Raw genomic sequence first — 26,663 nt, forward strand, 5'->3', positions numbered from 1 at the left:
CGGGGGATCTCATCTTTAATGTCCATTATCTCAAAACTACACTTTAGAAGCGAAGATGGAGGCAGATGCTCGCTTATAAAGCACATGGAGAAAAGCTCCGAGCCGATCCGCCATGACACCACGTAAACAACGATCGGTTCCGGCGCAGGACGCGATGACGTCAGACCGGAAGTGTTTACGCCGTGGACTTCTGGCCTTCAAAATAAGATAACGGGAGTGAATGCAGCCTGAAGGTGGCATCGTGGACTTTATAATCCGTTAATTTCAGGAGCACTAAATGAGTTAAGGACATTATTAAGGATATTATGTTATCAATATTAAGGACATATCTGGGAATGCCCATATTTGGTAATGCCCATATATGGGCATGTTTTGACATAACATAGTTGACTATCATGCAGGGGTCTCCATATATGAGTAACTGGTCCCATACAGTATATTCTAGTAAGACACCTGAGGGTGGAATGCGACCTCAGGGTGACATGCGACCTCGCCCTAAAGGGCGAGGTCGCGTCAATTCTTGACATCTGGCCAACCACAGCGTTTCTCTGACGATTCTAGTTGTTGTCATTCTGGGGGGAGTTTGTCATGTTTTGTGAGGGTATCAACCCTAGGAGACACGGGGAGAACATGCAAACTCCACACAGAAAGGCCCTATCGCCCACACCCTAGGTGGGGTTGGCGATAGGGCCTTTCTGTGTGGAGTTTGCCTAAACATGGAGATGTGGTACAGAATGACTCATATATGGGCATAAAAAGTATGTCATGGACATCACTAACTGTACAGACAGCCATTGACTCCGGCCTAACAATGGCTACTGTCTATGACGGAGTCCCATATGACATGATGGACTGGACTATCTCCATATATAGTGTTCTCCACATCTCCATGTTTAGGCCAAACAGGTTTGCTGCTCCATTTATAGGTCCAAAAGCCCAACGTTGAGCTTGACAACGAAACGTTCTTAACACAGCCGCTCCCATATTTACTTTAGAAAATATGTTAAATTCTAAGAACGTTTCGAGTACCAGTTTGATACAAGAGCGAATAAGCGCTACACTTCTGGAATCCTGTGCGTCGACTTAAAGTCGGATGCAGGGCCAGGCCTAACTTTATCTGGCCGCCCCGTTGCCACCTCCTTGTTACATTTTCTTTTCTGAGACTGCCGACTGCACATTGTACCTCATCCACCCTTTCTTCTCTCTCCTTTTGGTATCTTTATCCTCCTCCTTTTTTTCTTTTTTATTCTTCTCTTTTTTTGTCTTTCTTAGTCTTGTGTATCCTTCTCTTTTTTTTTGTCTTTCTTAGTCTTGTGTAGCCACCCCGTACAGGAAGTGATGTCACAACTCGCTGACATCACACTGACATCACAGAGGTTACGGAAGGAAGGAAGGAAGGAAGGAAGGTCACTCAAGCAACAAGGTTTTTCAGGGTAAATGCGACCTTCGGTCACAATCACTGGCCAATGTCACCCTGAGGTGTCTTACTAGTTTAGAAAATAGGGAAGCACTGCATAAGTATTTGATTTGAAACTGCATACCGTAACCTGTGTACAGTAAGTAAGAGCCATGAGGCCCATACTGTAGGGCAGGAGCCTATCTCCTGATTCTATAGCATGAGGTAGGGCATTCACAAATAGTGATTTTTAGTATTCGAAATATTCGACCTCAAAGTATTCGAATAGTCAAATATTCGACAGGAAATATATATATATATATTTTTCAGACGATAAAGACGAACAATTTTCGTTCTAGTAGTGACAGTTGAATTAGCTGGCTCTTCCTCCATCATGACAGTGAGTTTGCCGGCTGGCCGCTGTTTATCCCACTGGTAATTAGTTCTGGGAGACGACACATGACATCAGTATAGAGCATTAACAAATTAATTCACCAGGGGCATTGCCGCATTGACAACACATTCTTATGATTTCCTATCTAGCCAAGCTGTATAAACCATGACGAAATATATATTATTTCTTTTTAAAAGAGAGAAAAATAAATTAACTCATTTGATGCCCACGTGGTGTCAACGCGTCAATCTCTTTGATGTCTACGTGTGCCCATCGACGTGTTTGACGTGTTGTACAGTAAACTATACTGTACTGTAGCTACTGTACTTGGCTACCGCGGTGATGAAACAAACTCAATTTCCCAAAATGCAGCGCGAAATCACGTGACCAGGAAGTGCTTCACGTTCAAAACGCGGCCTTCTCTTCCGGCCGTCACACAAACGCTGTGGCGCAGGATTGTTAAAAAACGGTCCTGACTGAAAGAAAATATTTTCGCGAAATTAACAGGACATGCTTGGATTACATTTACTCAGATTACTTTTTTCCCCCAGGACATGCCACCAATCCAACCCTTGATGCTGAGTGCCAAGCAGGAGGCACTGGGTTCCATTTTTCAGAGTCTTTTGGTACGATCCACCCGGGGTTCGAACTCCCAACTTCCCATTCTCTGGGTGGACACTCTAACCACAAGGCCACTGAGCTGGTGATACCTTAACCTGTGCTTAACAATAAAACATATTTGAAATAGAAGGAGGAGAGACCCTACCATGTGTTTACCTTCAGATAGCTTAACAGTAGAGGGCTCTGTGAGTCAACTGTCATCTGTAGTTCAGTCACTGACTTCAGTCATTCAACTATAGCCAGACCTGAGACCGGCTTTGTAATTAGGTCACTCATTCCTTAGATAGACCAGTGAAGAGTTCTGAGTTTCACTCATTGCGTATTTCAGGCTGTTACAAAATGATCTGCATTTAAATCAATCCGTTAACTAGACCAGTTAACTAGACTACACAATACATACAGTAGCTCTACTTAAATAAATCAGCAATTAAATGCCAAAAGAAAAAAGTATACAAGGTAGAGAATACCAGTAAGACTCCCTAATCGGGAGATAAGTGACTGTCAGGTCGCATGTATACACACTGCAAAAAGCAACCTCATGGTGGCACTAGAAGAGGGGCATATGAGAAATGAGGGGCGGAGGTTGTGGTTTGCTAGCCAAGGAGTGTGTGTGCGAAGTTTGGCATGGATAGGGGCAACGGTGCCGGAGATAAGAGTAGGGCCAAAAGTGTGACGTGACGTGACGGACAGACAGAGGGACTGACTGAGATTGACTGACAGACAGACAGCCGGTGGAGGTTTTCATAGTAACTTTGCGACCTGACAGTCGCAATAACTCATTCATGTATTAGTTACATAATTCTTGAAATGATTTGTATTACTTTTTACACTTTTAGTTAATCTTGTCCTCATTGAAATTCCATTGTCTTTCTGTCCTCCAGCTACTGTACCACAGCAAACAGATTTGAAACAAATCATGGGCTTCATTCTTTATGCCAGTCAACTTCTTGATTCTTCCATACTTCAGTTAAATATCAAATCAAATCCAATCAAATTCATAACATACAATACATACAATAATAATGTCTATCTCTGTTTCAATATTGCATATTGCCAGTTGTCTTTAGGTGCATAAATCCTGCTATTTTCTTTCTCTCTCTCTCTCTCTCTCTCTCTCTCTCTCTCTCTCTCTCTTCTCTCTCTCTCTCTCTCTCTCTCTCTCTCTCTCTCTCTCTCTCTCTCGCTCTCTCTCTCTCTCTCCCATATTTAATGTTATATTATAAAACCTTACCGCACCGTCGGGGGGTAAGGGAGACTCGCGGATCCGTTTCCACTAGACCAGGGATGGGCAACTTTGATGATGGCGAGGGCCACTATATTTCCACCTTCACTCCAGAGGGCCACATTGCGGGCCACCAACACAGGTGTTTCACTTCACTTGTCTGATTGGCATAGAATTAATGTTCTACATCAATCAGAACACCTACAGTATGTTGGTCCTCAATATGGCTGCTGTAGGACTACAAATTGAACCCATGAATAGGCTACATTAAATTAAGTTGCACCTTTTAAGACAGTTATTTTCTGCTTGAGAATGATTGTTAGTGCTCTAGAGCACAAACTAAGCAGCTTCATCAGGAGCTTCATTATCCTGAGCACTGCTGCGTGACCTCATGGTAAATAAGCTGGAGAGCGGCTTCTTTAGCATGTCCGGGACACTTGGAGAATTCTCCTTCCTTGTGTTTTCTGTTTGTCTGTTTGATGGAATGGATGGAGCTTGTTAGTATTCAGGGTCTCCAGCTGCTTTGTGGGGGCACTCTTTGATTTTAGACAACATTGTGAAACTGGACAGTGGAGATAAATAGAGGAGAGGAGAGATAGTAGTGCAATCTCAAAGGCTCGTCATTCTCTTTTTTCAAACGATTAGCCCCCTCTCCTCTCTCTGCCTCTCTCTCTTACTCTTTCTAACCTATCCTGCGTCTCTCTCTTACTCCCACATAGCTGCCTGCCAAATCTCATTCTGCTGTGCAAGCAATGATTAAAGATTCATTTGACGGACACCAAATGGGTTGAGGACCCATTTTCTATTTGTTTGATGTCAACAAAGCCTCAGCCCCTGTTGGAGTAGCTTCACATTAGTGTTCACTCCTTTGATGCTTACCCTTATGAAGACAGTTAAACGACACAAATATCACGATTTAGAGCATTTATTTATAGTCAGTTATTGACTAAAAAATGTAAGTGATTAGACACAGTGATTAGACAGAAGATGGGTGGAAGGTTCAGTAGTTTTTTAACATTTCAATGATCTCTCTGCCAACACTGGCAGAGACAGGTTTTTCAACCTGTATGAATGATGCCTCATGGTGCCTCATTCATACAGGTTAATGCTTTTATTTGCTGGGAAATGTCAGCCTTGTTTAATCCAGAACCAAACCCAGATAAATAATACTGAGCAGCTGGCTCTAGATATCTACAGTGAATATGAATGAATGTAGCCTACATTTATTGCTTCACATCTATCACCAGTGAATACATTAGGTTCAGACTCAACATTTAGGCTACATCTTCCAATTACCTCCTTGTTTGAAATGTCTTGTGACAATAATGACCATCAAACAAGGCTTTTATATTCCATACTGTTTGGCTGTAATTGGCTTCCCAAAGTTGTGGACTGGACTGACACAGCCCTGGGGAGGCCACCCAGCCTGGCGAAGACCTACATTCTGAGGTGCACCCTTTTCCATGTAGTTTCCTCTGAGATGCTTGTGTTTGTGCTCCACAGCCCACTCAGCCAGGAAGACCCATCATTTTAAATGTCAAAACCCTGCTGAGGAAGAAGAATGAAAAAAAAAAGAAATGAAAGAAAAAAAGAAGAAACTCTCAAAACTTGTGTTCAATCTTTTAGCTCTCTCTCACTTGTACTGTAAATCCTTGGTGTGTACTTACAATACCACGTATTATCTCCTCAGGGTTTTACAGTGTGCGGCAGCTGAGAGCTGTTCCTCTCCTGACTATATTAACATAACTGCTTTTAACACAAAGGGGTTCCATCCAACGCCCACAGTCTAGACTGTGTCTGCCTGCTGCCACATGCCTGTACATACAGACACCTGAAGAAGAGAGATGGTGGCCTTCACACATAGACATAGAAAGGTAGACGCTTCCTCCGCCTCTGGGGAGTCTGTATCGCGGGCGGGAGGGCAAGCTTCCGTCACAGAAACGGAGGTTCGGTAGGCCCAGCGTGATCTAGGTAGGCTAATTAGAGGCAGGTGGTGGCTGATTTGCCTAGAAAAGGGCAAGTTGTGGTTTGCAGCCGCCAGGGAGCTCCAGACTCACCCACACACTGAACAAATCTACCAGCCTTCCGGCCTGGCGGAGTGTGGGGGTCCGCTCAATATCCCGACGGGCCGCTGTTCCGACTAGTGTCGGCAGATTAGTTACTTGTCACGGTTACTGAGGTTAAGTTTAGAGTTAGGGTTAGAGTTGGGGTTAGTTTAAGTGTCGGAATACCGGCCCGTCAGCACACTGATGCGGACCCCGGAGTGTGTGTGTGAGTGTGAGTGTGTGTGTGTGTGTGTGTGTGTGTGTGTGTGTGTGTGTGTGTGTGTGTGTGTGTGTGTGTGTGTGTGTGTGTGTGTGTGTGTGTGTGTTTGTGTGTGTGTGCACGCGTGTGTGCGCCCTCGCATGCGTGCGTGTGTGTGTGTGTGTGAGAGAGAGAGAGAGAGAAAGAGAGATTGAAGGGACAATTAAAATCAACAAGGAGAGTTCATTAGCTTGTGTTATGTATTCTATTGCCATCCAGCCCCCTGTTTTACAACCTCCATAACCAATAAAGTGCATGATGCCTGCAAAGGTCTCCTCTGACAACAGTCTTAATGAGCCAACTCTGTCTGGCAATCAGCTCACCATTCAATCAGCCAATAACATGGCATTTCGCTATCCAGTTATCGAATGGGATATCCACAGCATCATTCATTTATCTGTAGGGTTTCTGAACACAGTACATTTTACTCAATAATATGTCAGAATATTATTCATGAATCCAATATAAGACTCGAACGAGTATGGCAAGTTCGTCCTTTTAATGAGCCTGTTCTGTCTGGCATCCATGTATATAATAATATCTTAGGTAATTTAATGTATCCACCTGAACACTCTCATGCACCAATTATACTGTATATGCAATCATTAAAAAAAAGAAAAAGCTTTTAAACTTCAAATAAAGAGGTTTAACTTAGTATTTTTCACCAGATAAATCGGTGTACAATATAATCCTCTCCTTCTATCCAGTTACCCATGTCATTCTGCACCCCTAACCCACATTAGCTATGTTTAACATACTATTACCTGCTCTGGTCCTTAGAGATCCTCTTTGGGAGATATCATACCACACACACAATCACCTGCAAATCCTATACTTGGAAGACGTTGTGTAAGCTAGCAGTTATTCAGTATGATCTGGAACTCCCACATGACATCAGATGGGAACTGGCTGCCATGATGACTACTTATTTAACTATCAAACTGAAGGAAACGACACGGAGATCTAGTCCAGTCGTTCTCAACCTTTTCAGGCCGCGACCCTCAAAATAATCATATTTGAACTGTGGACCCCCCCCACCCTGACGAGCACTAAGAGTTGAGGTATTACATATGTAAACACGGTTCTTGTCTGTTTGTGCGTATGTCCCGCCCCATCCCACATTGGCCAAGCATCACGGGACGCTTAATGAAAATAACTCATAATGGCACGGCTCACATCGCACTGGATGTGGTTTGTTTTTTCTTTTTCTTTTTTGACGAGATGCTGAGCATTCTGGGCTGCCGCGGCTGTGAGTGCAAGGGCTCATCTGTTCCAAAGAGTTAAGAAGAACTCTTTATAACGCTATGGACCAGAGCTAGCTATCACCTATGTGTCATCACCTATTTTTTTTTAATTTAAACTGAAGCCCCGTTTTCACTGAGCAAAACTTCTGGGAGTTTTTTCAAAAATGACGGCAATTTTGAAATTCACGCCATGTGAAAACGGCCACTTATTTTGTGTCCCGGCAGTTTTGGGGGCCGAAATTTGACGGGAAAATACCTAGTAATTTTTACCTAAAGTACCGTGACAATACAAATTTCCCTCCAGTGAAAACGCATGCCGTGAATTTGCCGTTTTTTTGACAACCAGGTGCATGAAGGGAGCCATTTAACAGTTTAAAACATTGTATCTGGGATTGAAAACGACCTGAATGTAAAGGAATATATAGAAATAAAGTAGGTCTACAGCTTCACCTTGAATAGGGGATTAATTATTTAGGCTAGAATCGCATTGACAAACACAGCAGAAGTCTATTTCTTTCGTTCTCTGGTCATCCATCGTTTATGGTGTCGCGTGAAAAAAAAACACAGCTAATAATCTACAAGCCCACAAGTGCAACACTTGCATCATGCAGCGATCCTTTCTGAACCTTATGAGCTTGCTCATGGTTCAAACTTATTTGTATTCTATAGCCTATTTTTAATTAAACTGTGTGGGTTTTGAGAACGGTCTGGAGAACGTGATGATACGGGATGCAATGCGCTTGTAATGTTGTGATGAGAGCTGGAATCTTAACCAACTCAAAGAGCTGCATTATTAGTTAATAGTTTCTCCTCGTTGCATGATTAAAAGTGTTTTACAGAGCAGCGAGCATCGAGTCTGCATGGTCATCCATCGTTTACAGTGACGCGTGAAAAAAAAGCTAAATCTACAAGCCCACAAGCCACAAGTGCATGGGGGGAGCGTTTCGCTGTTAAGAGCGAGATTTCCCCCAACAGGTTGCATAACGCATGAGCGATCCTTTCTGAACCTTGTGTCGTTGCATGAAGAATATTTTGTTAAATCCATTTGTAGCGTTCAGGGTGAGAGAAGAGACGCACCAAACCGAACTGCGGAGACTGTTTTTTGCAGTCCGTGTGTTGCCATGTCTGCTAATTATAAGCGACTCTGGGCTTGATTTCCATAAAGTTGCTTGTATGTATTGATAGTGGCTGGTTGCGGTTTATTTGTTGTGAGCTTGTAGATTGGCAATTTTCAAGTAGCTAATGCGGCGATGCGTATAGTTTTAAAGTGCTCGTGTGGCTAGATAATATCACTTTTTGGGGCTTATTTTTGTACACCTGGTTGCTTATTTCTCTTGCAAAATCTGGCAACACTGGTTTTGATCCCGTCACAATGGCTTGGTGAAAACGAGCGATACCAGTATTTTTGCTGCCGATGAGGGCATGTGAAAACACCCAAAAAACTAAACTCCCGGCAAGTTATGCTAATTATAATTATTTATTTTGCCGGGAAAATTCCGGAACTGCAATGAAAACATGCCTTGAGAGTACAGTTAAGACACAGCTCTTCAGTAGAAATTTTACCATTGAACATTGCCATTGGCTGATGCTCCGCCTCCAACAGCAAGGATTCTGAAAGTGAGCTTATCTTGGGGAGGTTCTATAGATAAATCAATCAACGAAAGCTAAGAACAAAAGTAATGCTGTTTTGGCACCTGTTCATGTTAAATTAGGAGACCATACTCTCCATTATATATTCCTTACATTCTTGAAAGGATTTTTTTCTTGCACTCATAGCGAGAGTTGGAGGCTGCTCTCTCTCTGTCATCTTAGTCATTCTGAACACTTTGACAGCTTTTCACTCTGAGAAGACAGGCTGGAGGCTGGTTGTCAACAACACAGTCTGAACTGTGTGCGTGAGTGGTGTGTGTGTGTGTGTGTGTGTGTGTGTGTGTGTGTGTGTGTGTGTGTGTGTGTGTGTGTGTGTGTGTGTGTGTGTGTGTGTGTGTGTGTGTGTGTGTGTGTGTGTGTGTGTGTGTGACCCGCGAACACTGTGTGTGTGTGTGTGTGTGTGTGTGTGTGTGTGTGTGTGTGTGTGTGTGTGTGTGTGTTTGTGTTCATAGGTGTGTGAGTGTGTGTGTGTGTTGTCAGTACAATTCTCAATAATGTTGTGTTGCTTGTGGCATATTGGTTGACCCTGTCCACATAGAAAATACCTGCAGTCAGATGAACATGATCTAAACCTTCTCATGTGGAAAAGCTTGCCATGTTTCTCAAAGTTACAGAAGCACACAGTACTATTGAACTGGGACATGTACTGTGCAGTCACGCTGCTGTAGAAGCTGTGGTTCAGAGTCACGTTGACACTAACCTAGCACAGAGCAATAATGGAGTCAAGTCATTAAAATGAAATACACAGTACCTTTTACGACTAACCCTTTTATTGTCGCTCCCTGTCGCCCCACAAATATATTCCACTGGGAATTTCAGACGATTTATGGAGTCTGTACTGTAGAGTACAAAATCTTTCACCGCTCACCTTATTTTGTTCTCATTGGACTTTTTGCATTTTTTCTTTTCTTTTCAGGACTGTTACAACTATGTTTTTTAGTTTTTTAGTTTTTTTTTATATGGTTTGTTATATAGTTTGGAAGGGTGTGTGGGTCTGTGTGGGTACCTGCTCGTATGCAGATTAGTTGTGTCATTCCATCCAGATTATTGGAGGGGTAACTTCCAGGCCAGCCTCTGATTGGAGGGGTAACTTCTAGGGGTGGGACGATTCACTTACCTCCCAATTCGATTCGATTTCAATACCTAGGGTTAGGGTTAGGGTTTCGATTTACATAACGATTCTTGATTTTATTGCGATTCTGCGATTTGCGATTCAATATCACGATCATTGAGACGTTTTCCCCGCAAATCACATTGTTTTTTAATAAACTTTGAATTTAAAATGTTTTGGTGGTGTTCGTAGGACCACTGCACTTGGGGCGGTAATGCAACTACTAAGGATGCCAACCGCCACAAAACCCCACGAAGAAGAAGAAGACCACTGCACTTTCTTCTTTCTCCGTTTAAGGAGCCCCAATAATAATAAAGAATATATATATTTATATTTTCACACCATCAGCGTAGCAGGTGGTGGAGGGGGGAGAGAGGCTGCAGCTACATTAGAGGCAGTATGATTTTTGTTTTTGACACTCATTGTAACTTATTTCACCTCAATATAAAAATTTAAAATAAATCATAAAAAAAATAATAGATTTTTTGCCCACCCCTAGTAACTTCCAGGCCAGCCTCTGATTGGAGGGGTAACTTGTAGTTTCCAGCTGCTGAGTGGCTAACAACAAGGAGGTTTCCTATATGAGGAGACCCAAACCACCCAGTGGCATGCAGGGGTCATCTCTTGCCTGGTTAATAAACCAGACTCTATCACACACTTCGCACGGGGTGGTGTTGTGTGGTCTGGTTTATTAACCAGGCTAGGTCATCTCCTGTCTTCCTCCTCTCCCAACCGGCCACAACCCAAGCTTTTAGTTAGTTTAGTTAGTTCTTTGAGATTATGTGGCTTATGCGTTTGATTTAGTCGTCTTTACTTTTGAACATTTTGGTCATTTGATTGACGTTTCTGTGAGGGAGGAGGTAAGTTATTGTGTTTATTTTGTATAGGGAAGGTTCATTTATTTCAACTTGGCTCTCTTTTGGTTCGTTTGTTTGTTTATCATTGTTTATTATTTTTTATGTTCATTCTGTTCATAGATAGGGAGCTGTCGCTTTTTATAAACCGTTCTGGGTCACATGAGTCACATGAGCACTCCAGGCACCTGCCCCTCATAACTCCACGCTTGTCTTTAACTTTCCAAATATTTTGGTATCGTCAGTTGATGCTGTTGTAGCCGCGTTTGTATAAAATCTTTCGAAAATAGGAAGCCAATTGTCAGAAATTCGAAAAAAGAAAAAGCGAATTTAGCCTGTTTCTATCCACTGATGAAATGCAATTCTTGGGAGACCTGTTGTAAATGACTTCCCGGAAATTTTTGTTTTGCATTGCAGAAGTGCCACGTTGTGAGCTTGTAGATCAGTTATTTTCAGTACATGACACCAATACCACCGTACAACAAACTCAACACTCTTCTGCTTTGTGATTGATTGACAGAGTCCTGTGACAGCTCCCTGGTGTCCAATCTGCCTCCGTCTTCCTTCATGAGCTCCTCTCAGTTGTCCAACAGCCACGGGCCGGGCTTCGCTAAGCTCAACAGGAGAGAAGGTGAGCAACATTTCATGATGGTTTACTGTTGGACCTGCATGGAGGGAAAGGGACAGTTTTCTTTAATTTATAAATGGATGGACTTCTAGGTGTTACATCATCTAACCTTTACAGTATGTTGGGTTTGGTATAGGCAATGTGATATGGCCTTGATGATGAAATGCAGCAGAAAAGTGTTCCATTTGCTGTGTTTCCTCTCTGGTGCATGGCCATTCTAGGACCGGAGGAACAGTGTCAGTCCACTAGGGGGCTGGCTGACCCAGTTAGCCTTTACTGTGGTTTGTCAGTGATCTGTGACTTGAATTGCATGTTTCCTTTTCTCCAGTTGCAATAGAAGTCAACCTGAATGCTGGATTGTTTCTGCAGTGATAATCCAGAATGTAAATTAAATCTTAAGGCCCTTAAGGATCTTGGACAATATATATTTGTATTGTTTTAAACAATATAATCAGACTCTGTGGACAGTCTCACGATACTTGGCACGTTCGGAAACTTTGTACTATTTAGATACCTCTATAAAATCACATAGTGTCCACATCAAAAAGCAACACAGAAAACAATGTGTGATATATCTTCTTTTATTTTCCTGAGCAAAGCATTTTATAAAGGTCTCAATTGTTGAGAATTGTGTGATAGCGAAAATTACGTTGGTGACCTTACCTTCTTTTTAATATAAAAAGAAGCTATATACAGTATAAAAAGAAGCTTGCCTCTAGCTAGAGGCACGCTAGCAGTCTTCCATAGGGAATGAATTGGACACTGCTTTCCCCGCCGCCTCCCTCAAGGGCAAGCTAGAGGCTCGTGCTTGTCTGTCATCGGTCTGTTAGAGGACTAGGCCTACGACAGACATTGGAGCTTTGGAGGCACGAGGCACACACAGACTGGCTAGACTCCAAATTTGGGCATGCCTGGCACGGACAGACATACAGAAATATCCATATGGGCATAACATTGACACATACACAGTTTAAATTAAAAAATGAATAAACCTACCTCTGGCAACACTAGAGTGGCATCATAATATTTGGGTGCGTTTGTAAATATGCTTGGATCTGGTCCAATTTCAGAGCGCTCTGCTCTGGTGTAGCTGTCATTATAGACCACTTTAATATCCGTTAATGTACAATTATTGTCTTTGAAAAGCATTAAAATTAAGGTTAAGTGTTTTTTTTATGGGGGGGTGGGGTATTATATTATCTGTAATTAGCAGGTGGGCTTGGTTCCTGATCAACAAATTGTCAACAGACAACACTACCGTCACCAGTATGGCCAATAGTGTTATTGTGGGCTCGCTGAAAGGCGAGACCAGTATGTTATACCAAAACTTTATAGGTGAAGTTAATTCTCCTAAAAAATATTACCAACAGTACAGAGGCAGGGGCCAGGGCCCTTAGCCAATGAGGAGCAGCGTTCTTGGTGATATCACCACCAACAGGTGGGACCTGATATAAATAACCACAACCCATGGGCTCGAGACCAGTATGTTATATCAGTATGTTATACCAAAACTTTATAGACCAAGGTTATTCTCCTCAAAGAAATTACCGACAGAACAAAGGCCAGGCCCTTAGCCGATGAGGAGCAGCCAAAGGGTAGATCTTTGTGCCCATACATGCTGTTCCATGCGAGCCCACACTGTTTCGTAGACACAGTATTTCTAGTTGTAGTTTGAAATGATTGTATTTTGCATAGTGATTTAATTTGTTTGTTTTACTATCTGCACCTCTATATTGGTTGAAGGACACTGACTACGTATGTGCTTAATTGTATTCAAGGACTCTGATGTGTATAATGAATTTGTATTGTTTATGAATCTGCATCGCGATTGCACTTTTGGTTGGTTGGACGTTATGTATATCTCCACAGACAGGGGAAGTATACGTGGAATGTATACAGTATTTAAATTTCTAAGGTACGCAGTGGATTTTTATTTATATTCAATCATTGACTTCATGCTGGGGTGCAGAGAGAGAGAGAGAGAGAATGGGGGGAGAGAGAGAGAGAGAGAGAGAGAGAGAGAGAGAGAGAGAGAGAGAGAGAGAGAGAGAGAGAGAGAGGTTCCCCACAGGCGGCTACATGGTCACTGGGGACCAAGAATAAAATACAACACTGGTTTGGCTGGGTTAGACACGAAATACACAGAGAGAGATGGAGAGATAGAGAAAGATGGACTGACAGACAGCTTATATCTGAATTGCCATAGTTTTGCTGTGGATTTTTGGGGAATATTCAATCACTGACTTGCATGCTAGACCATATGATGTACACAGTATTCTCCAGAATAATATTGCACATCTGAGCTGTGACTGAACCTCCACCAATCCAGCTGATTTCACACAAACATTGAGATCACACTGGATGACTGGGAACATATACTGTAGAGGGCTCAAGCAAGACACACACACACACACACACACACACACACACACACACACACACACACACACACACACACACACACACACACACACACACACACACACACACAGAGAGAGAGAGAGAGAGAGAGAGTGAGATCGATCGGCAAAATAAAGATTCAAGCACATAATTCATGATAAGCTGCGTCCAGCTCTAGAGGTTTGCCTAGAGGTTTTTCCCTGCAGCTTTAAGAGCCCTCAACACATGGAAAATAAATACATACATAAAATGAATAAAATAACTAGCTTGTTTTTAACTCACATGGTTACTTTCCAACAAATACAAATACCCATGTGACAATAAAAAGTAAAACTAACACTAGTCTACAACCAATTAACTCAAAATAAGACAACGGTCGTGGATGCAGCCTGCGGGAGGCACGCTGGACATTTTAATCCGTTAATTTCAGGAGCACTAAATGAGTTAAAACTATTCTAAAACTAAGCCTTTAAAAACAACTAAAACCTAACCTACTGTAAAAACTACCCACTTTAAAAACGAATTAAGACTAAACTGAAATTGAAAACAAAAACTTATAATGAAATGAAAATAAATACAAAAATCTAATGACCGATGCAAAACTCTAATAACCTTGGGCACAGCGAGAGAGGAAGAGCTGTAATGGTAGAATGACTGCTTCCCACCTGTCTCCTACCTGGATATATATTGGTGTTTGTATTGTATATTGGAGTTTTATTGGAATAGTACATCACAGACCCAGCACAAGGCCACCACCACTGCTCAGAGGAATAAATCTGAACTATGCCTGGACCTCTCAGCATAAAAATACAAACAAGCTGTTGTGCACCTTCATAAAAATACAGGACAACAGCAGTCTCCCTCCATTGTGCATGCGTGCCACCCACCACCCACCCAAACACACACACACACACACACACACACACACACACACACACACACACACACACACACACACACACACACACACACACACACACACACACACACACACACACACACACACACACACACACAGGCCAGAGTGACATGATGAGACTGTCCTGTAAAAGGAAACGTGCAACCCGCTAGTATGAGGATTTGGACACAAACACAAAGCAGGCAGTTTATTTATCAACATGAGAGTCCCCGGACCCCGGGTTGAAGCCGGGTTGAAAATCTTTAAGTCTAGTGATTGATGAATATTTAACCAATGACAAGTGTTGACAATAGCTTGTGACTATATATAACAACTACGTTGCATCCAGTGTAACACAGGTTCTTTTTTCCATATCCTGAAAAAGGAACGGTTTTGGACATACAAGGTTTCCACCCGACATGTCACGCTATGGTCCCTAGGGAGGGTCTTTCAGAAAACAGCCACCAGTGACAGTGTGATCTAGAGGGATGAAGAAAGGGATGCTTTTATTCCAGCCTCAAAGCACACACTCAGCAGGGAATCTGAATGATCTCGTCACCTGGGAGTCCACAGGAGACCGCGGCTGCAGAATGCTGTCGGCTCAGTATGTGGGGGCGAAGCTGTAAGCATGCACTATGATGCTACGCTGTACAACCAGCCTCCTTTGTCTGCCTGTGGCCAGATATTGATCTGATTAAAGAAGAATCCATGGGGTCTGGGATCTCAGTGTGTCTACTGTATGTATCTCTATGTATGTATAACACAAGTGCATGCATAATTTTATTCAGTATCACACTCTACACAGTATGAATATATTCTGTGATCAATCTGAGGAATGCTACGCTGCTTTTCAACCTTATTTACATGTATCATTAGTTCTGTAGGAGACAATTTTCCCATTAATGGCTGAAGTCCTAGATGCATGATTAGATTTTTAACAATAACAAAATTTCATAATGTGAAATTAATAGAATGGCTTCCTTAAAAATGTAACTATGGTACGCTTTTGAATATTCAGACTGCTGGTATCATTGTTTAACCACTTAAACCTTACAGTATATTGTTGACCGGAGTCTCTACACTTCTCTTTTTTCTGTTATTGTGGAGAAAGCTTTTGTGGGGAAAGCTTTTGCAGAAAATAGGCATGCTTCGCAGTGCGCGACACGTTGTGAGCTTGTCAATGTGCTATTTTCTGCAAAAGTCTTCCCCACATAAGGATGCTGGGATTTAAGTGGTTATGGCTCAACCTGTATGAGGACTTGTTTGACTTCTGAGTACTATGACTCAGTGAATGAAATGACTGTGACTCTTTTAACGAGAACCAATTCCCTGTTCCCTCTAATGACTTCTCTATCTGGTGTAAAACTGGACCATGGCCACTGGTCATTGCCTTCTTGATTTACACTGCATATTAACAATGACTTAACCAGTCAGACCACAACTGCTTCAATGCTAATGTTTTCTTCTAAGTAGTAGTACACCTACTTTCCGGCAATCGTAGAGTATTTTTGTGTGCCGTCTCCAGGTTTCCATACATTGACAGCATTATAACATGGCTTCACAGTTCCATTCTGGCCAATGTCTATATACCGGTACATCCCTAAAGCCTATGGTACATTTGAATAGTGCGTTCTTCAGATTCCCTCTAAGGGGGCAAAGCCAACACAATCCCAGGTGTTTACCAAAGAAATCGATGAATAAATGAATGACTCCTTTTCATTTCCATCTCCTGCTGCTGTTAACACTGTGCCACCTCTAGCTGTTCTCAGAGGAGCAGCCACATTCTCTTTTCATTTATCCACCAAATGAACAAAGGGACTCTAAATGTCTGGGGAATAACACCCACAGCTCTTTTATGACCAATAGTAAACTAACTTTGAAATTTAATTTAGCTACATTTAACTGAAGAAAACAACATGGTAATAAAATATACTTCAGAGATTTTAGGAAAATGCCTATTGATGCAGAATAACGTGCTGGCAAGTTTCAATCCAAAGTCCCTTTGCTGATAAACAACAAAGCTGTTTATGTTTATGCCAAATGTTCAAATGCACGGTTAAGGGCAATAGCTGTTTTATAGACTTGAGGATGCAAGAACTCAACAGAATTTGCTTGAGATAACTTAAACGCAATCCAGCAAATGATTGTAGATAAAGATGCTTTACAAAAGCTATCAGACTGAAGCTGTTCCTGGTTCTCTATCGCCTCTCTGTAGTCAGACTAGATGACCTGTCTGTAACCGGGTCCAGAGCTGAGATAATGGAGTCGTGATGGAACTGAGTGTTTCGCTGCAGGGATGGATGCAGGGTCCCGGTAAACTATTGATTAGAGATGATGAATGCTCCCTTTGAAAAGGAACCTGGAGGGCAAATGATGTCAACTATTCACAGCCTACTATGCCAGTTGACTGCGTCGATCAAAGACAGTAACACATTTTCAACTGAAAAAACTTTTTCAGTTTTCAGTTGCCCTTGCTCAAACAAAACCAGTCATTTCTGGCAGTTGTGCTACAAAGTATTAATTATATAATGATATTTCCACTCTCTTTCTTTCTTATTTCTCTCTTCCCGTGTTTTATTATTTTTCTCTCACTCACACTGCTCCCCCTCACCTCTCTCTCTTTCCCTCGATGCCTCCTCTCTCTCTCGTGCTCATAATTTCCCTGTCACTGTCCTCTAGTGTGTGTGTGTGTGTGTGTGTGTGTGTGTGTGTGTGTGTGTGTGTGTGTGTGTGCGTGCGTGCGTGTGTGTGTGCGTGCATGCGTGTGTGCATGCGTGTGCGCGCTCATGTGCATACAGTATGTGTCTAACCATTAATCATTAGTTTTACCTTAAATGTTTTACTGTTTCCAGTTCCATTTGGAAGAACCAATTTGAACAGCTTCAGTATTCTAGCCAAGATGTTAATAGCAGTATTGAACATTTAAATAGTTTTTCCATTCAAACAGGCCCGCTGCAATTATGTAGTATATAGGCTTTGACTGTGCTATCCCCACCCCAGTAATCACTTTCTGAAAGGATTACATTTGGAAGTTGACTTTAGACTTAAATTAGAATCCGTTAACCAGTCAGCTTGAACGAATCGTGTGAGGACCGCTAGCTAATCAGTTATTGATCTATGTGTTCTGTCATCCTTTGTGCTCCCCCCGTAGGGTGTTCAGATAGTGGTCTCTACACCTGAATCCCCACCCTCCCGTAGTTTGGAAATGTGTCTTGCGGCACTTTTAAAAAGCAAACATTTGAAATTGGAATCTATGATGCTCCACCCTGGAGGGGTACTAAAATGAAATGGATAAGTTAATCAAATATCAAATGTGTGGGCCCCTCCTCTGTCGTCTACAGGTGCTTTCTTGACCCACAGATGATCATCATGGCTGAAAATCCGAGCTGGGTAGTGTGCGTCGGGAGGGAGGGGTAGTTATGGTGGTGGGGTGGGGGGCCCTAAAAAATTATCTGCCCCGGGCCCTCGTGAGGGTTAATCTGTCCCTGCTGTCTCCTGGCATGGTGTGGCTGTCAGGGTTTCTCTGTTTGTCTGACGTGTAATTAGGGATGGAACTTGATGCTAGTCAAAGGCCGGTAGGTAGAGATAAATGACCCTCTCTGAATGTTATTCATATGGAAATGATCTGAGATTAGCCCCTGATCTCTTTAGATAACACAGTCAGTCTGTCCATGAAAATGCTTCAAATCTGTTCTTTTTCTTTTTATTCCTAAGTGAAAGCAATTCTCACTCCTGTCTTTCCTTCTCTCTGGTCTATCTCCCCTTTAACTTCCCATCTGTCACTGTCAGGTAGATTAACTGTAGTGTGATTATTATCAGTAATCATCAGATGGAATGTAAATTACTGATGATCAATCAGTCGGTCTGTTGACTCTGTTCTCTAGGGTGAAAAGGGGATAGATCGCTTGTTTTCGGTGGAGATGACGGAGGCACGCCGTCTTAGCATTCACCAGCGTCGGCAGGTTAGCATTTTACCAGGTTAGCTATCGCTAACGTCGGCAGGTTAGTATTTAACCAGGTTAGCATTCACCAGTGTTAGTTTTACTGAGGTTAGGGTTAGGGTTCAGGTTAGGTTTAGGTGACACCTTGCCGATGTGTAACCTTTCGGCACCTCTGTGCGGTCCAAGTGAACACAATGGAGCGCTCTCTACCCAGCCAATCACAAGCTTCAAAAATGAGTTTTTGTGTGTGTGTGTGTGTGTGTGTGTGTACACACTGACACACACACAAACACACACAGACAGATGTGTGTGACAGGGTCATTATTTTGGGAGTCGCGGCCTGAAAAGGTGAACCACAGTCTGTCCGATCTAATAAAGCAAAAAAAATGCCAGACATTCTTAAAAAGAAAAATAGCCCAGATTGGGCCTTTAAAGGCCTAATAACTTCTCAAAAGAGAACAGTTGAATAGTGCTCATGCTGAGTGAGTTTATGTTATGTGCCATGCTACAGTAACTATCCAGCAGATAACAGGTTGATTAAAGAGTCAGAGAAAGCTGATAGTTTCATCTGTAATCTATATGGTAACACTACCAGCTGTGTTTATCACACTGTTTACCCATTTAATTAAATATGAATGACATTTTCATCAAGTCAGTCAATTAAACAATGCTGTCAGCTGATTGGCTGACAAAGCTGTTACCCTATGCCCTACTTTATTATTAAGCTTCCAGTCAGTGAACCGGGTTTGGTGCAATGACAGGCAAGGAGCGAGTAGAGAGAGGAAAACAGGGAGGTCTCCTTGATTTAGAGCCATAGCCGTAGAAGAACCTATTCTCTTGACGATCAAACATCAATTCACCTCTGTTTCAATTATTCCTGACGTGGTGGACACTGTAAATCTTTTATTTACTGCTGCTCCTCTGTGAGAGATGAGCTTTGGTCTGACGTGGTCTTTTTTACTCTCTCGGCCTCTGTGTTGATCTGTCCCTGCTTGCTTCCTACAGAATCTGCTACATTGTTTGCCCTACTCAGCCCCACATTTCTCTTTCTCCTGCTCCTACGTTGCTTTCCAATGAGAAAAGGTCAGACATGACCCTGCGCTGTCAGGGTCATGTCTGTCATCGGTCTTTCGCTGCTCTCCCCTATAGTGGTTCTCAACCTTTTCAGGCTGTGACCCCCAAAATAATATATATATATTTGAACTGGGGACCCCCCACCCTGACGAGCACTAAGAGTTGAGGCATTACATTTTGTATAACACGGTTCTAGGCGTTGTGAGCATGTAGATCGGCTATTTACACAGAAACAAAGACAGGACACCACAACTCGGACACAGCAGACACCACCACAGAGATACACAATAGACACCTCACCACAGACACAACAGACACTACAACATAGACACAACAATCAGACATGACCACAGAGAAAAAACAAACCACCCCAAAACACAAACAGTCATGACATAAATGAATAAAGACCACAACACATGTATAAATAACTAACGCTACAATACATACGCGACAAGCACACATCACAACACAACACAAGCAACCACAAGACACCATGACACAAACACATCAACATCATTATACCCTTTCTTTTGGACCTGGATAGATTTTCTGCAGGACTTGTGGCAGGTAACAAGCCTTTACTCAGTATTTTCTAATAATCAAATCTGCTTGTTAAAAAAAACACCCAGCTGTTGAATTTGGACAATAATAAAATCTGTCATGCTGTCACTGTGAAATACAAAACCTCCTACAGTAGTATTGGAACACAGATCATTGGCAAAAAAGCAAAGACGAGGGTCAATAGTGTTGACAAAATAATGTCAAGTGTTGTTTAATCTGTCTGTGTTCATTCTTTGAATCACAGACATAGAAAGGTAGACGCCTCTTCCGGCTGGGGGGTGTTGGTCCAAGACCGCTGGCAAGCCTCCCAATAACTCTACGCAAGCCTCCAGAATTCTGAGGCGGGGCTCTTGGGAATTCTGAAGGACGCTTCCTTGTGCGTCACAGAATGGGAAGCTCGGTAGTCCAATCAGATGCAGGACTGGCAGGACTCCCTCTTTCCAATTGGAGGGGGCAGAATGCCTTCCGCAGTTCCACAGTTATGCACTTCCGCCAGAGGTGTTTGACCAGTCGCGCTAATGAACTGCAGCGGCGGAGGAGGTATCTAGCTTTTTATATCTGTGCTTTGAATGCCCTTGAGGAGAGCGACAGCCTGCTCGAGGAGCCGGCTAACTCACTGTGTATTTGTGTGTGCGTGCATGTGTTTTTTCTTTTTTTGTTTCACTTGTTGCTCAGATAAGATTATGGACTTCAGGCTTAGAAACTATTACTATAGCTTCAGTATAAAAGTTGACATGTACTGTATCTCTCTCTCTCTAGCAGTAGGAGCGAGATCATTTAGCGACCTACAACCGGGTCGCGACGTGGTCGGTAGTTTTCAGCGTCCGGGTCGCTAAATCGAGCGACCGGGTCGCTAAATCACCGACCGCGCCGCTAAATCGACCGACCCGGTCGCTAAATCTACCGACCTGCCTGCAGTTTTAGGTCGGTAGATTTAGCGACCCGGTCGGAAGATTTTGCGCCCCAGTCGGTCGATTTAGCGACCCGGTCGCTCGCTTTAGCGACGCGGTCGGTGATTTAGCGACGCGGTCGGTGATTTAGCGACCCGGTCGGGAGGTTGCGTGGCAGGTTAGCCTAACTGAGGTAACGGTCGGGAGGTTGCGTGGCAGGTTAGCCTAACTGAGGTAAGGTTACTGAGGTTAGGTTTAGGGTTAGGGTTAGGGTTAGGGTTAGTAGGTCGGTGGAAGCGACCACCGGTCGGTGGATTTACCTACCCGGTCGCTGGATTAGCGTCCCAGTCGGTGGAATTAGCGTCCCGGTCGATGGAATTAGCGTCCCAGTCGGTCGATTTAGCGACCCGGTCGCTCGCTTTAGTGCCGCGGTCGGTGATTTAGCGACCCGGTCGCTCCATTTAGCGACCCGGTCGCTCGCTTTAGTGCCGCGGTCGGTGATTTAGCGACCCGGTCGCTCCATTTAGCGACCCGGTCGCTCGATTTTGCGACCCGGTCGCTGAAAACTACCGACCACGTCGCGACCCGGTTGTAGGTCGCTAAATGATCTCGCCCTCTCTCCTCTCTAGTCTGGGATCACTTCACTTTTCGGGGTTGTATCTGGTCGGGAGCGGAAACCACAACACGTCATGTTGTAGTATTTAAAGACTACAATCTGTCCGGAAAGATCAAACCGGATTCAGTTTTAACCCAAAATAATTCCACTGAGCTCAAGGACATACTTTTGGGGCCTACCTAATAAACTCCTTGATGCGGAGTAGTTTTGCTTTTGAAAAATCTGTTTGGTATATGCATTTTTGAGCGGTGTTCACACCGTCTCCATAGCGTGGCTGTGTGTGTATCAGTGTATGTGTGTCTGTCTGTATGTAGCCTGAGGTGTATGTAGCCTGAGTACCCCTGGTGACCAGAGAGGTTGCTGTTGAGTCTAGCCTGAGCATCAACTGTAATACACACGCACGCACGCACGCACGCACGCACGCACGCACGCACGCACGCACGCACGCACGCACGCACACACACACACACACACACACACACACACACACACGCACACACACACACACACACACACACACACACACACACTGTTGAGCAACCTTGCAATGCATTTGTTTTACCGATATACCTCAACCCCTGCTCCACTCACCCAGCGGTGCACAGCCTCCACCGCTCAGTTCATTGGGGATTGGGGAAACAAACGGGGGGAACCAAATCAAAGCGACGCCGCTTCTTCTAGTGATTTCCGCTTTAGGCGAAAACCAAACGGCCTGTTGTGAACGAACACCAAAGCCTGGTGAGGCGAGGTTACTCTCTCTCTGTCTAAAATATATACAGTGTGTGTGTGTGTGTGTGTGTGTGTGTGTGTGTGTGTGTGTGTGTGTGTGTGCGTGCGTACGTGCGTGCGTGCGCGCGCGTGCGTGCGTGTGTGTGTGTGTGTGTGTGTGCGGCTGTGCGTGTGTACAGGTAATCAATACATTACAACACTGTTCCTGACTAATGCTATTTCATATGGGTGTGTATGCGACCTACTGACCAACTGATCAATACAGTCCAACACTTTCACAATGAAACGCTGATCAATATTGTTAAATCATATATGGGAAATTATACCAACCTCCTGATATACTTTACATATAATCATATATTACAGCACTGTTCTTTATTAATGATATGTTTTTATGGGGTCCCAACACAGTCCAGTTAATCAATACAATACCTTCTTTATTAAATGAGAGGATAGAAACAGTCTTACATTATTTCATATGCAATAAATATTAGTTGGGGCTTGAATAATATATTGTTTTTAATTTGTTTTGAGTGTGTTAACCTCCAAATAAACATTTATTTGTTGCGTCGCAGTACATGTGTGTAGGCTACTAGGCTGATTATACATACTATATACATTACATCTAATCAGTATGATACATCACAACCCAGGACATGTTTGCAACCTCCTGACACATTGCTCATGAATGAATATTCATTTTCATTACACAGGGAAATCCTCAGGACCCTATTTTAATGGTGAAAATTTGTGTCATGGTGCATGATGGTCTTGGGGGTCTGGCCTACCGGTCCAGGCACATACCACATAGGCTCAGTGTAGCCTGACAGTGTGTCGCTGGTTCAAGTCCCGATTGCTAATGTTGCTCTGGAAAGGGAAGGCTGGAAATCTCTGTAGGAACTGTTACCCCGATGACCCAATTCCAGATAAGCTTGGTGGGATGAATGGCTGGATGGATGGATGAATTCAGTAAAAGCATGTGCGCTTAAAATCTGTGAGCAGCATTAACAATGTGATATCATTATTTCAGTTGATGCTTGGGAAACAAAAGCTCTCTGCTTACCGAAACATCACATTGTAACGTTTCCCAATGCAGTGCAGGGCTGTTATTGCGGTCAGAATCACTGTAGCCAAATGTCTCATTGTGCAATTGACATCTTTGATATCTTGACATAATATTCACATGCTCATTGCATTCTCAGTTTGGTAGTCCAGAGGTTATCAAAGAGGTTATCAAAACTGGACTACTGTAACTCTCTCCTCACTGGCCTCCCAGCATGTGCACTTAATCCTCATCCAACTGATCCAAAATGCCACGGCACGACAGGTCTTCAACCAGCCAAATTCTCACATGTGTCTCCCCTTCTCTGCTCCCTCCACTGGCTCCCGGTTGCGGCCTGCACATAATGCAAAACACTAATGCTGGCCTTCAAAGCAGCCAATGGTATGACACCTCCGTACCTCCAAAGCCTGATTAACCCCTACAACCCCACCTAATCACTCAGATCAGCTAACACAGGGATGCTGACAGAACCCTCGCTAAAAACCCCTGGACAAAAATCTACTCGTCCTAGACAATTCGCCCTCCTGGCCCCAAAACTGTGGAATAAACTCCCTGTCACACTTAGAACGACTGACTCACTCCCTAGTTTCCGCTGTGGCCTGAAGACTCACCTCTTCAGACTTCACCTAAGCCAGGGTTCCCCAATTAGTTATCCCCAAGGGCCAAATTATGTCTAGAGTACCAAGCTGAGGGCCACAACATTGTGGGGGGCGACGGCGGCATTCCCGCTACTCCAGCGACAGTTCAGATATACTACTAATGTTACAAAGGCTTTCACATCCTCTGGCTTGTTACCCTCTAAGTTGGTATAACACATGGATTCCCATAAATGGAGATTAATATCATCACATGGATCTCCATATATGGAGCTGGCTGAACCTCCAATTCTGACATCACAGACTCCAGATATGGATATAGCTGACTCACACTGACATCACAGAAATGACTCGACCCACTCAGCGAAGGGTATATAAAGGCCCGCATTCTCCAGACAAAGTCAGATCCAACAGCGCTCCCCAGGATCCCCAACAGGACCCCCTTTAGCACTGGACAACAGGACACTGGACACTGGGCAACAGGACACTGGACATTGGACAACAGATCTTCAACTCTACCTTACAAGACCATCCACGGATCTTCAAGGACACTCCAACCTCAACCAACTCATATTCAGTTCCCAAGATATCTGGCCTTACAACCCAGATATCTTTGTACCACACAAACCTTCGACTACCTTGACCGTGTCGTGAGATATCCCGGTTTAAGTCCAGTAGGACACCACTGTGGTGGGTCCTAGTTCCAACCTTTGAATAACAGTCCTTACTTAGTAGTATTTAATAACTAATTTAGCCCTGGGATTCTTAAATCCTGTGTTGAGTGTCACACAAGGAGAAAATGCACTCCTTAAACAAAATTAGTTAAGAACCAACCAGTCTGCTTGAAAAGTATGCATCCGTTTAACAGCAGCCAATTGACAGTGCAGAGAGATAATTACCTTCCTTTGATGCATTAACGAGCGACCGTCAACTAATAACTAGCATCAGCTGGAGTGGACACAGACACACACACACGCACACACGCAGTTGTTTATGATGTGCCTGTCCTGGCTAATTATGGAAGCTCTTCACTCGGTCCCCTGAAACCCATTGGTCTTTAGCTTTGTTGTTTGTATTTGCAATATAAGACTTTGAAATGTTAATTACTTTTTGAAGAGGGTGAAGTATAGAGTGGTGGCCTTTTGATGTTTTAAGAATACACAAATTCTTGGAGCATGAGGATGTAATCTTAGATCTAAAGTGCTGCTCAGTGAACTATTGATCAATGAATGGAACACAACAATATGTAGCATTGATGATCTCCATACTGTATTGTACATGATAGTTTTCTAACACTAAATACTTTAAAGGATTTCCTTTTTGGGACAGTAATACATCAACGAGACAATGAAGAGAGGAGGGTTGATGTACAACATAGAACTCTGTCCAGACTAATCTATCAGCTACTGATGCACTGTGGCAATTGTAGTCCTACAGCGGCCATATTTTGGGTCAAACACACCTGTGTTTGACCCAAAATATGGCTGCTGTAGGACTACAAATGCCACACTCTATTTGCTCTGCGTCCATTTGATATTTTGAATGCTAAATAATGATCAATAGATGAGTTTATAGTGTATATTATTTCTTGACAATATATATATATATATATATATATATATATATATATTCTTCATATTTACTTGCGCCAGCAGAGGGCAGGGCACACGTACTGCGTTCGGCTGGGTATGTATGTCGGTGTCCTTCTTTGTTTAAGCCCGTAGCCGAATCAGGGACCAGTATTTCTGGCAACGTCATCATTAACAGCCAATGAGGGACCAGCATTCCTGGTGATGACAGTGGTGATGTCACTGGCATCGCCAGTGGTGAGCGCACCTCATGGCGCTCTCTGCTGGCGCACTTCTGCACAAGACGCAAGTTGGCTCCTTGACAGAGTGCAGTTCTTGTTAATTTAGCAGTAGGAGAGGGCTGGTAAGCTTGTTTCAATGGTGGCTGTTTTTAAGCATTGTCATTCGTTTGAGGATATTTTACCAAATTAATTAAGTAATTAATTGCGACCGTAAGGTCGCAGTTTAGTATGAAAACCTCCACCGGCCGTCCGTCCGTCCGTCCGTCCGTCCGTCCGTCCGTCACACACGTCACACCTTTGCCCTGCTCAATGTATACGTGTAACGCCTGATACTGAGGTGATGTGTCACTGTGACATCACAGATACTGAGGTGATGTGTCACTGTGACATCACAGGTGAGATCGCAGTGATGTCAGATACTCAGAGCAGGGATCTCCATATTTAGGCATAAACAGGTGACATCACAGTGATGTCAGATACTCAGAGCAGGTATCTCCATATATGGGCATAAAATGGATTCTGTTAGGGATCTCCATACTGTATATGGGCATAAAAGGGATTAGTGATGTCAGATACTCAGAGCAGGGATCTCCATATATGGGCATAAAAGGGATTAGTGATGTCAGATACTCAGAGCAGGGATCTCCATATATGGGCATAA

At 43.3% G+C, this 26,663-nt stretch overlaps 1 protein-coding gene across 1 annotated transcript in view; it reads left to right on the forward strand.

Moving 5' to 3' along the window:
- The window catches only part of LOC308284978 (contactin-associated protein-like 4), a gene marked incomplete at both ends in the record, with an annotated part of 170,405 nt that overhangs the window by 28,596 nt on the left and 115,146 nt on the right, over nt 1-26,663 (forward strand). Inside the window, one exon of the mRNA XM_080725699.1 lies at nt 11,317-11,427. Within this exon, the coding sequence (XP_080581825.1) occupies nt 11,317-11,427 (111 nt within the window). The remainder of the gene's footprint in view (nt 1-11,316; nt 11,428-26,663) is intronic.

Source organism: Nannobrachium achirus (genome assembly GCF_963921795.1).
Source record: "Nannobrachium achirus genome assembly, chromosome: 5".
Taxonomy (NCBI): domain Eukaryota; kingdom Metazoa; phylum Chordata; class Actinopteri; order Myctophiformes; family Myctophidae; genus Nannobrachium; species Nannobrachium achirus.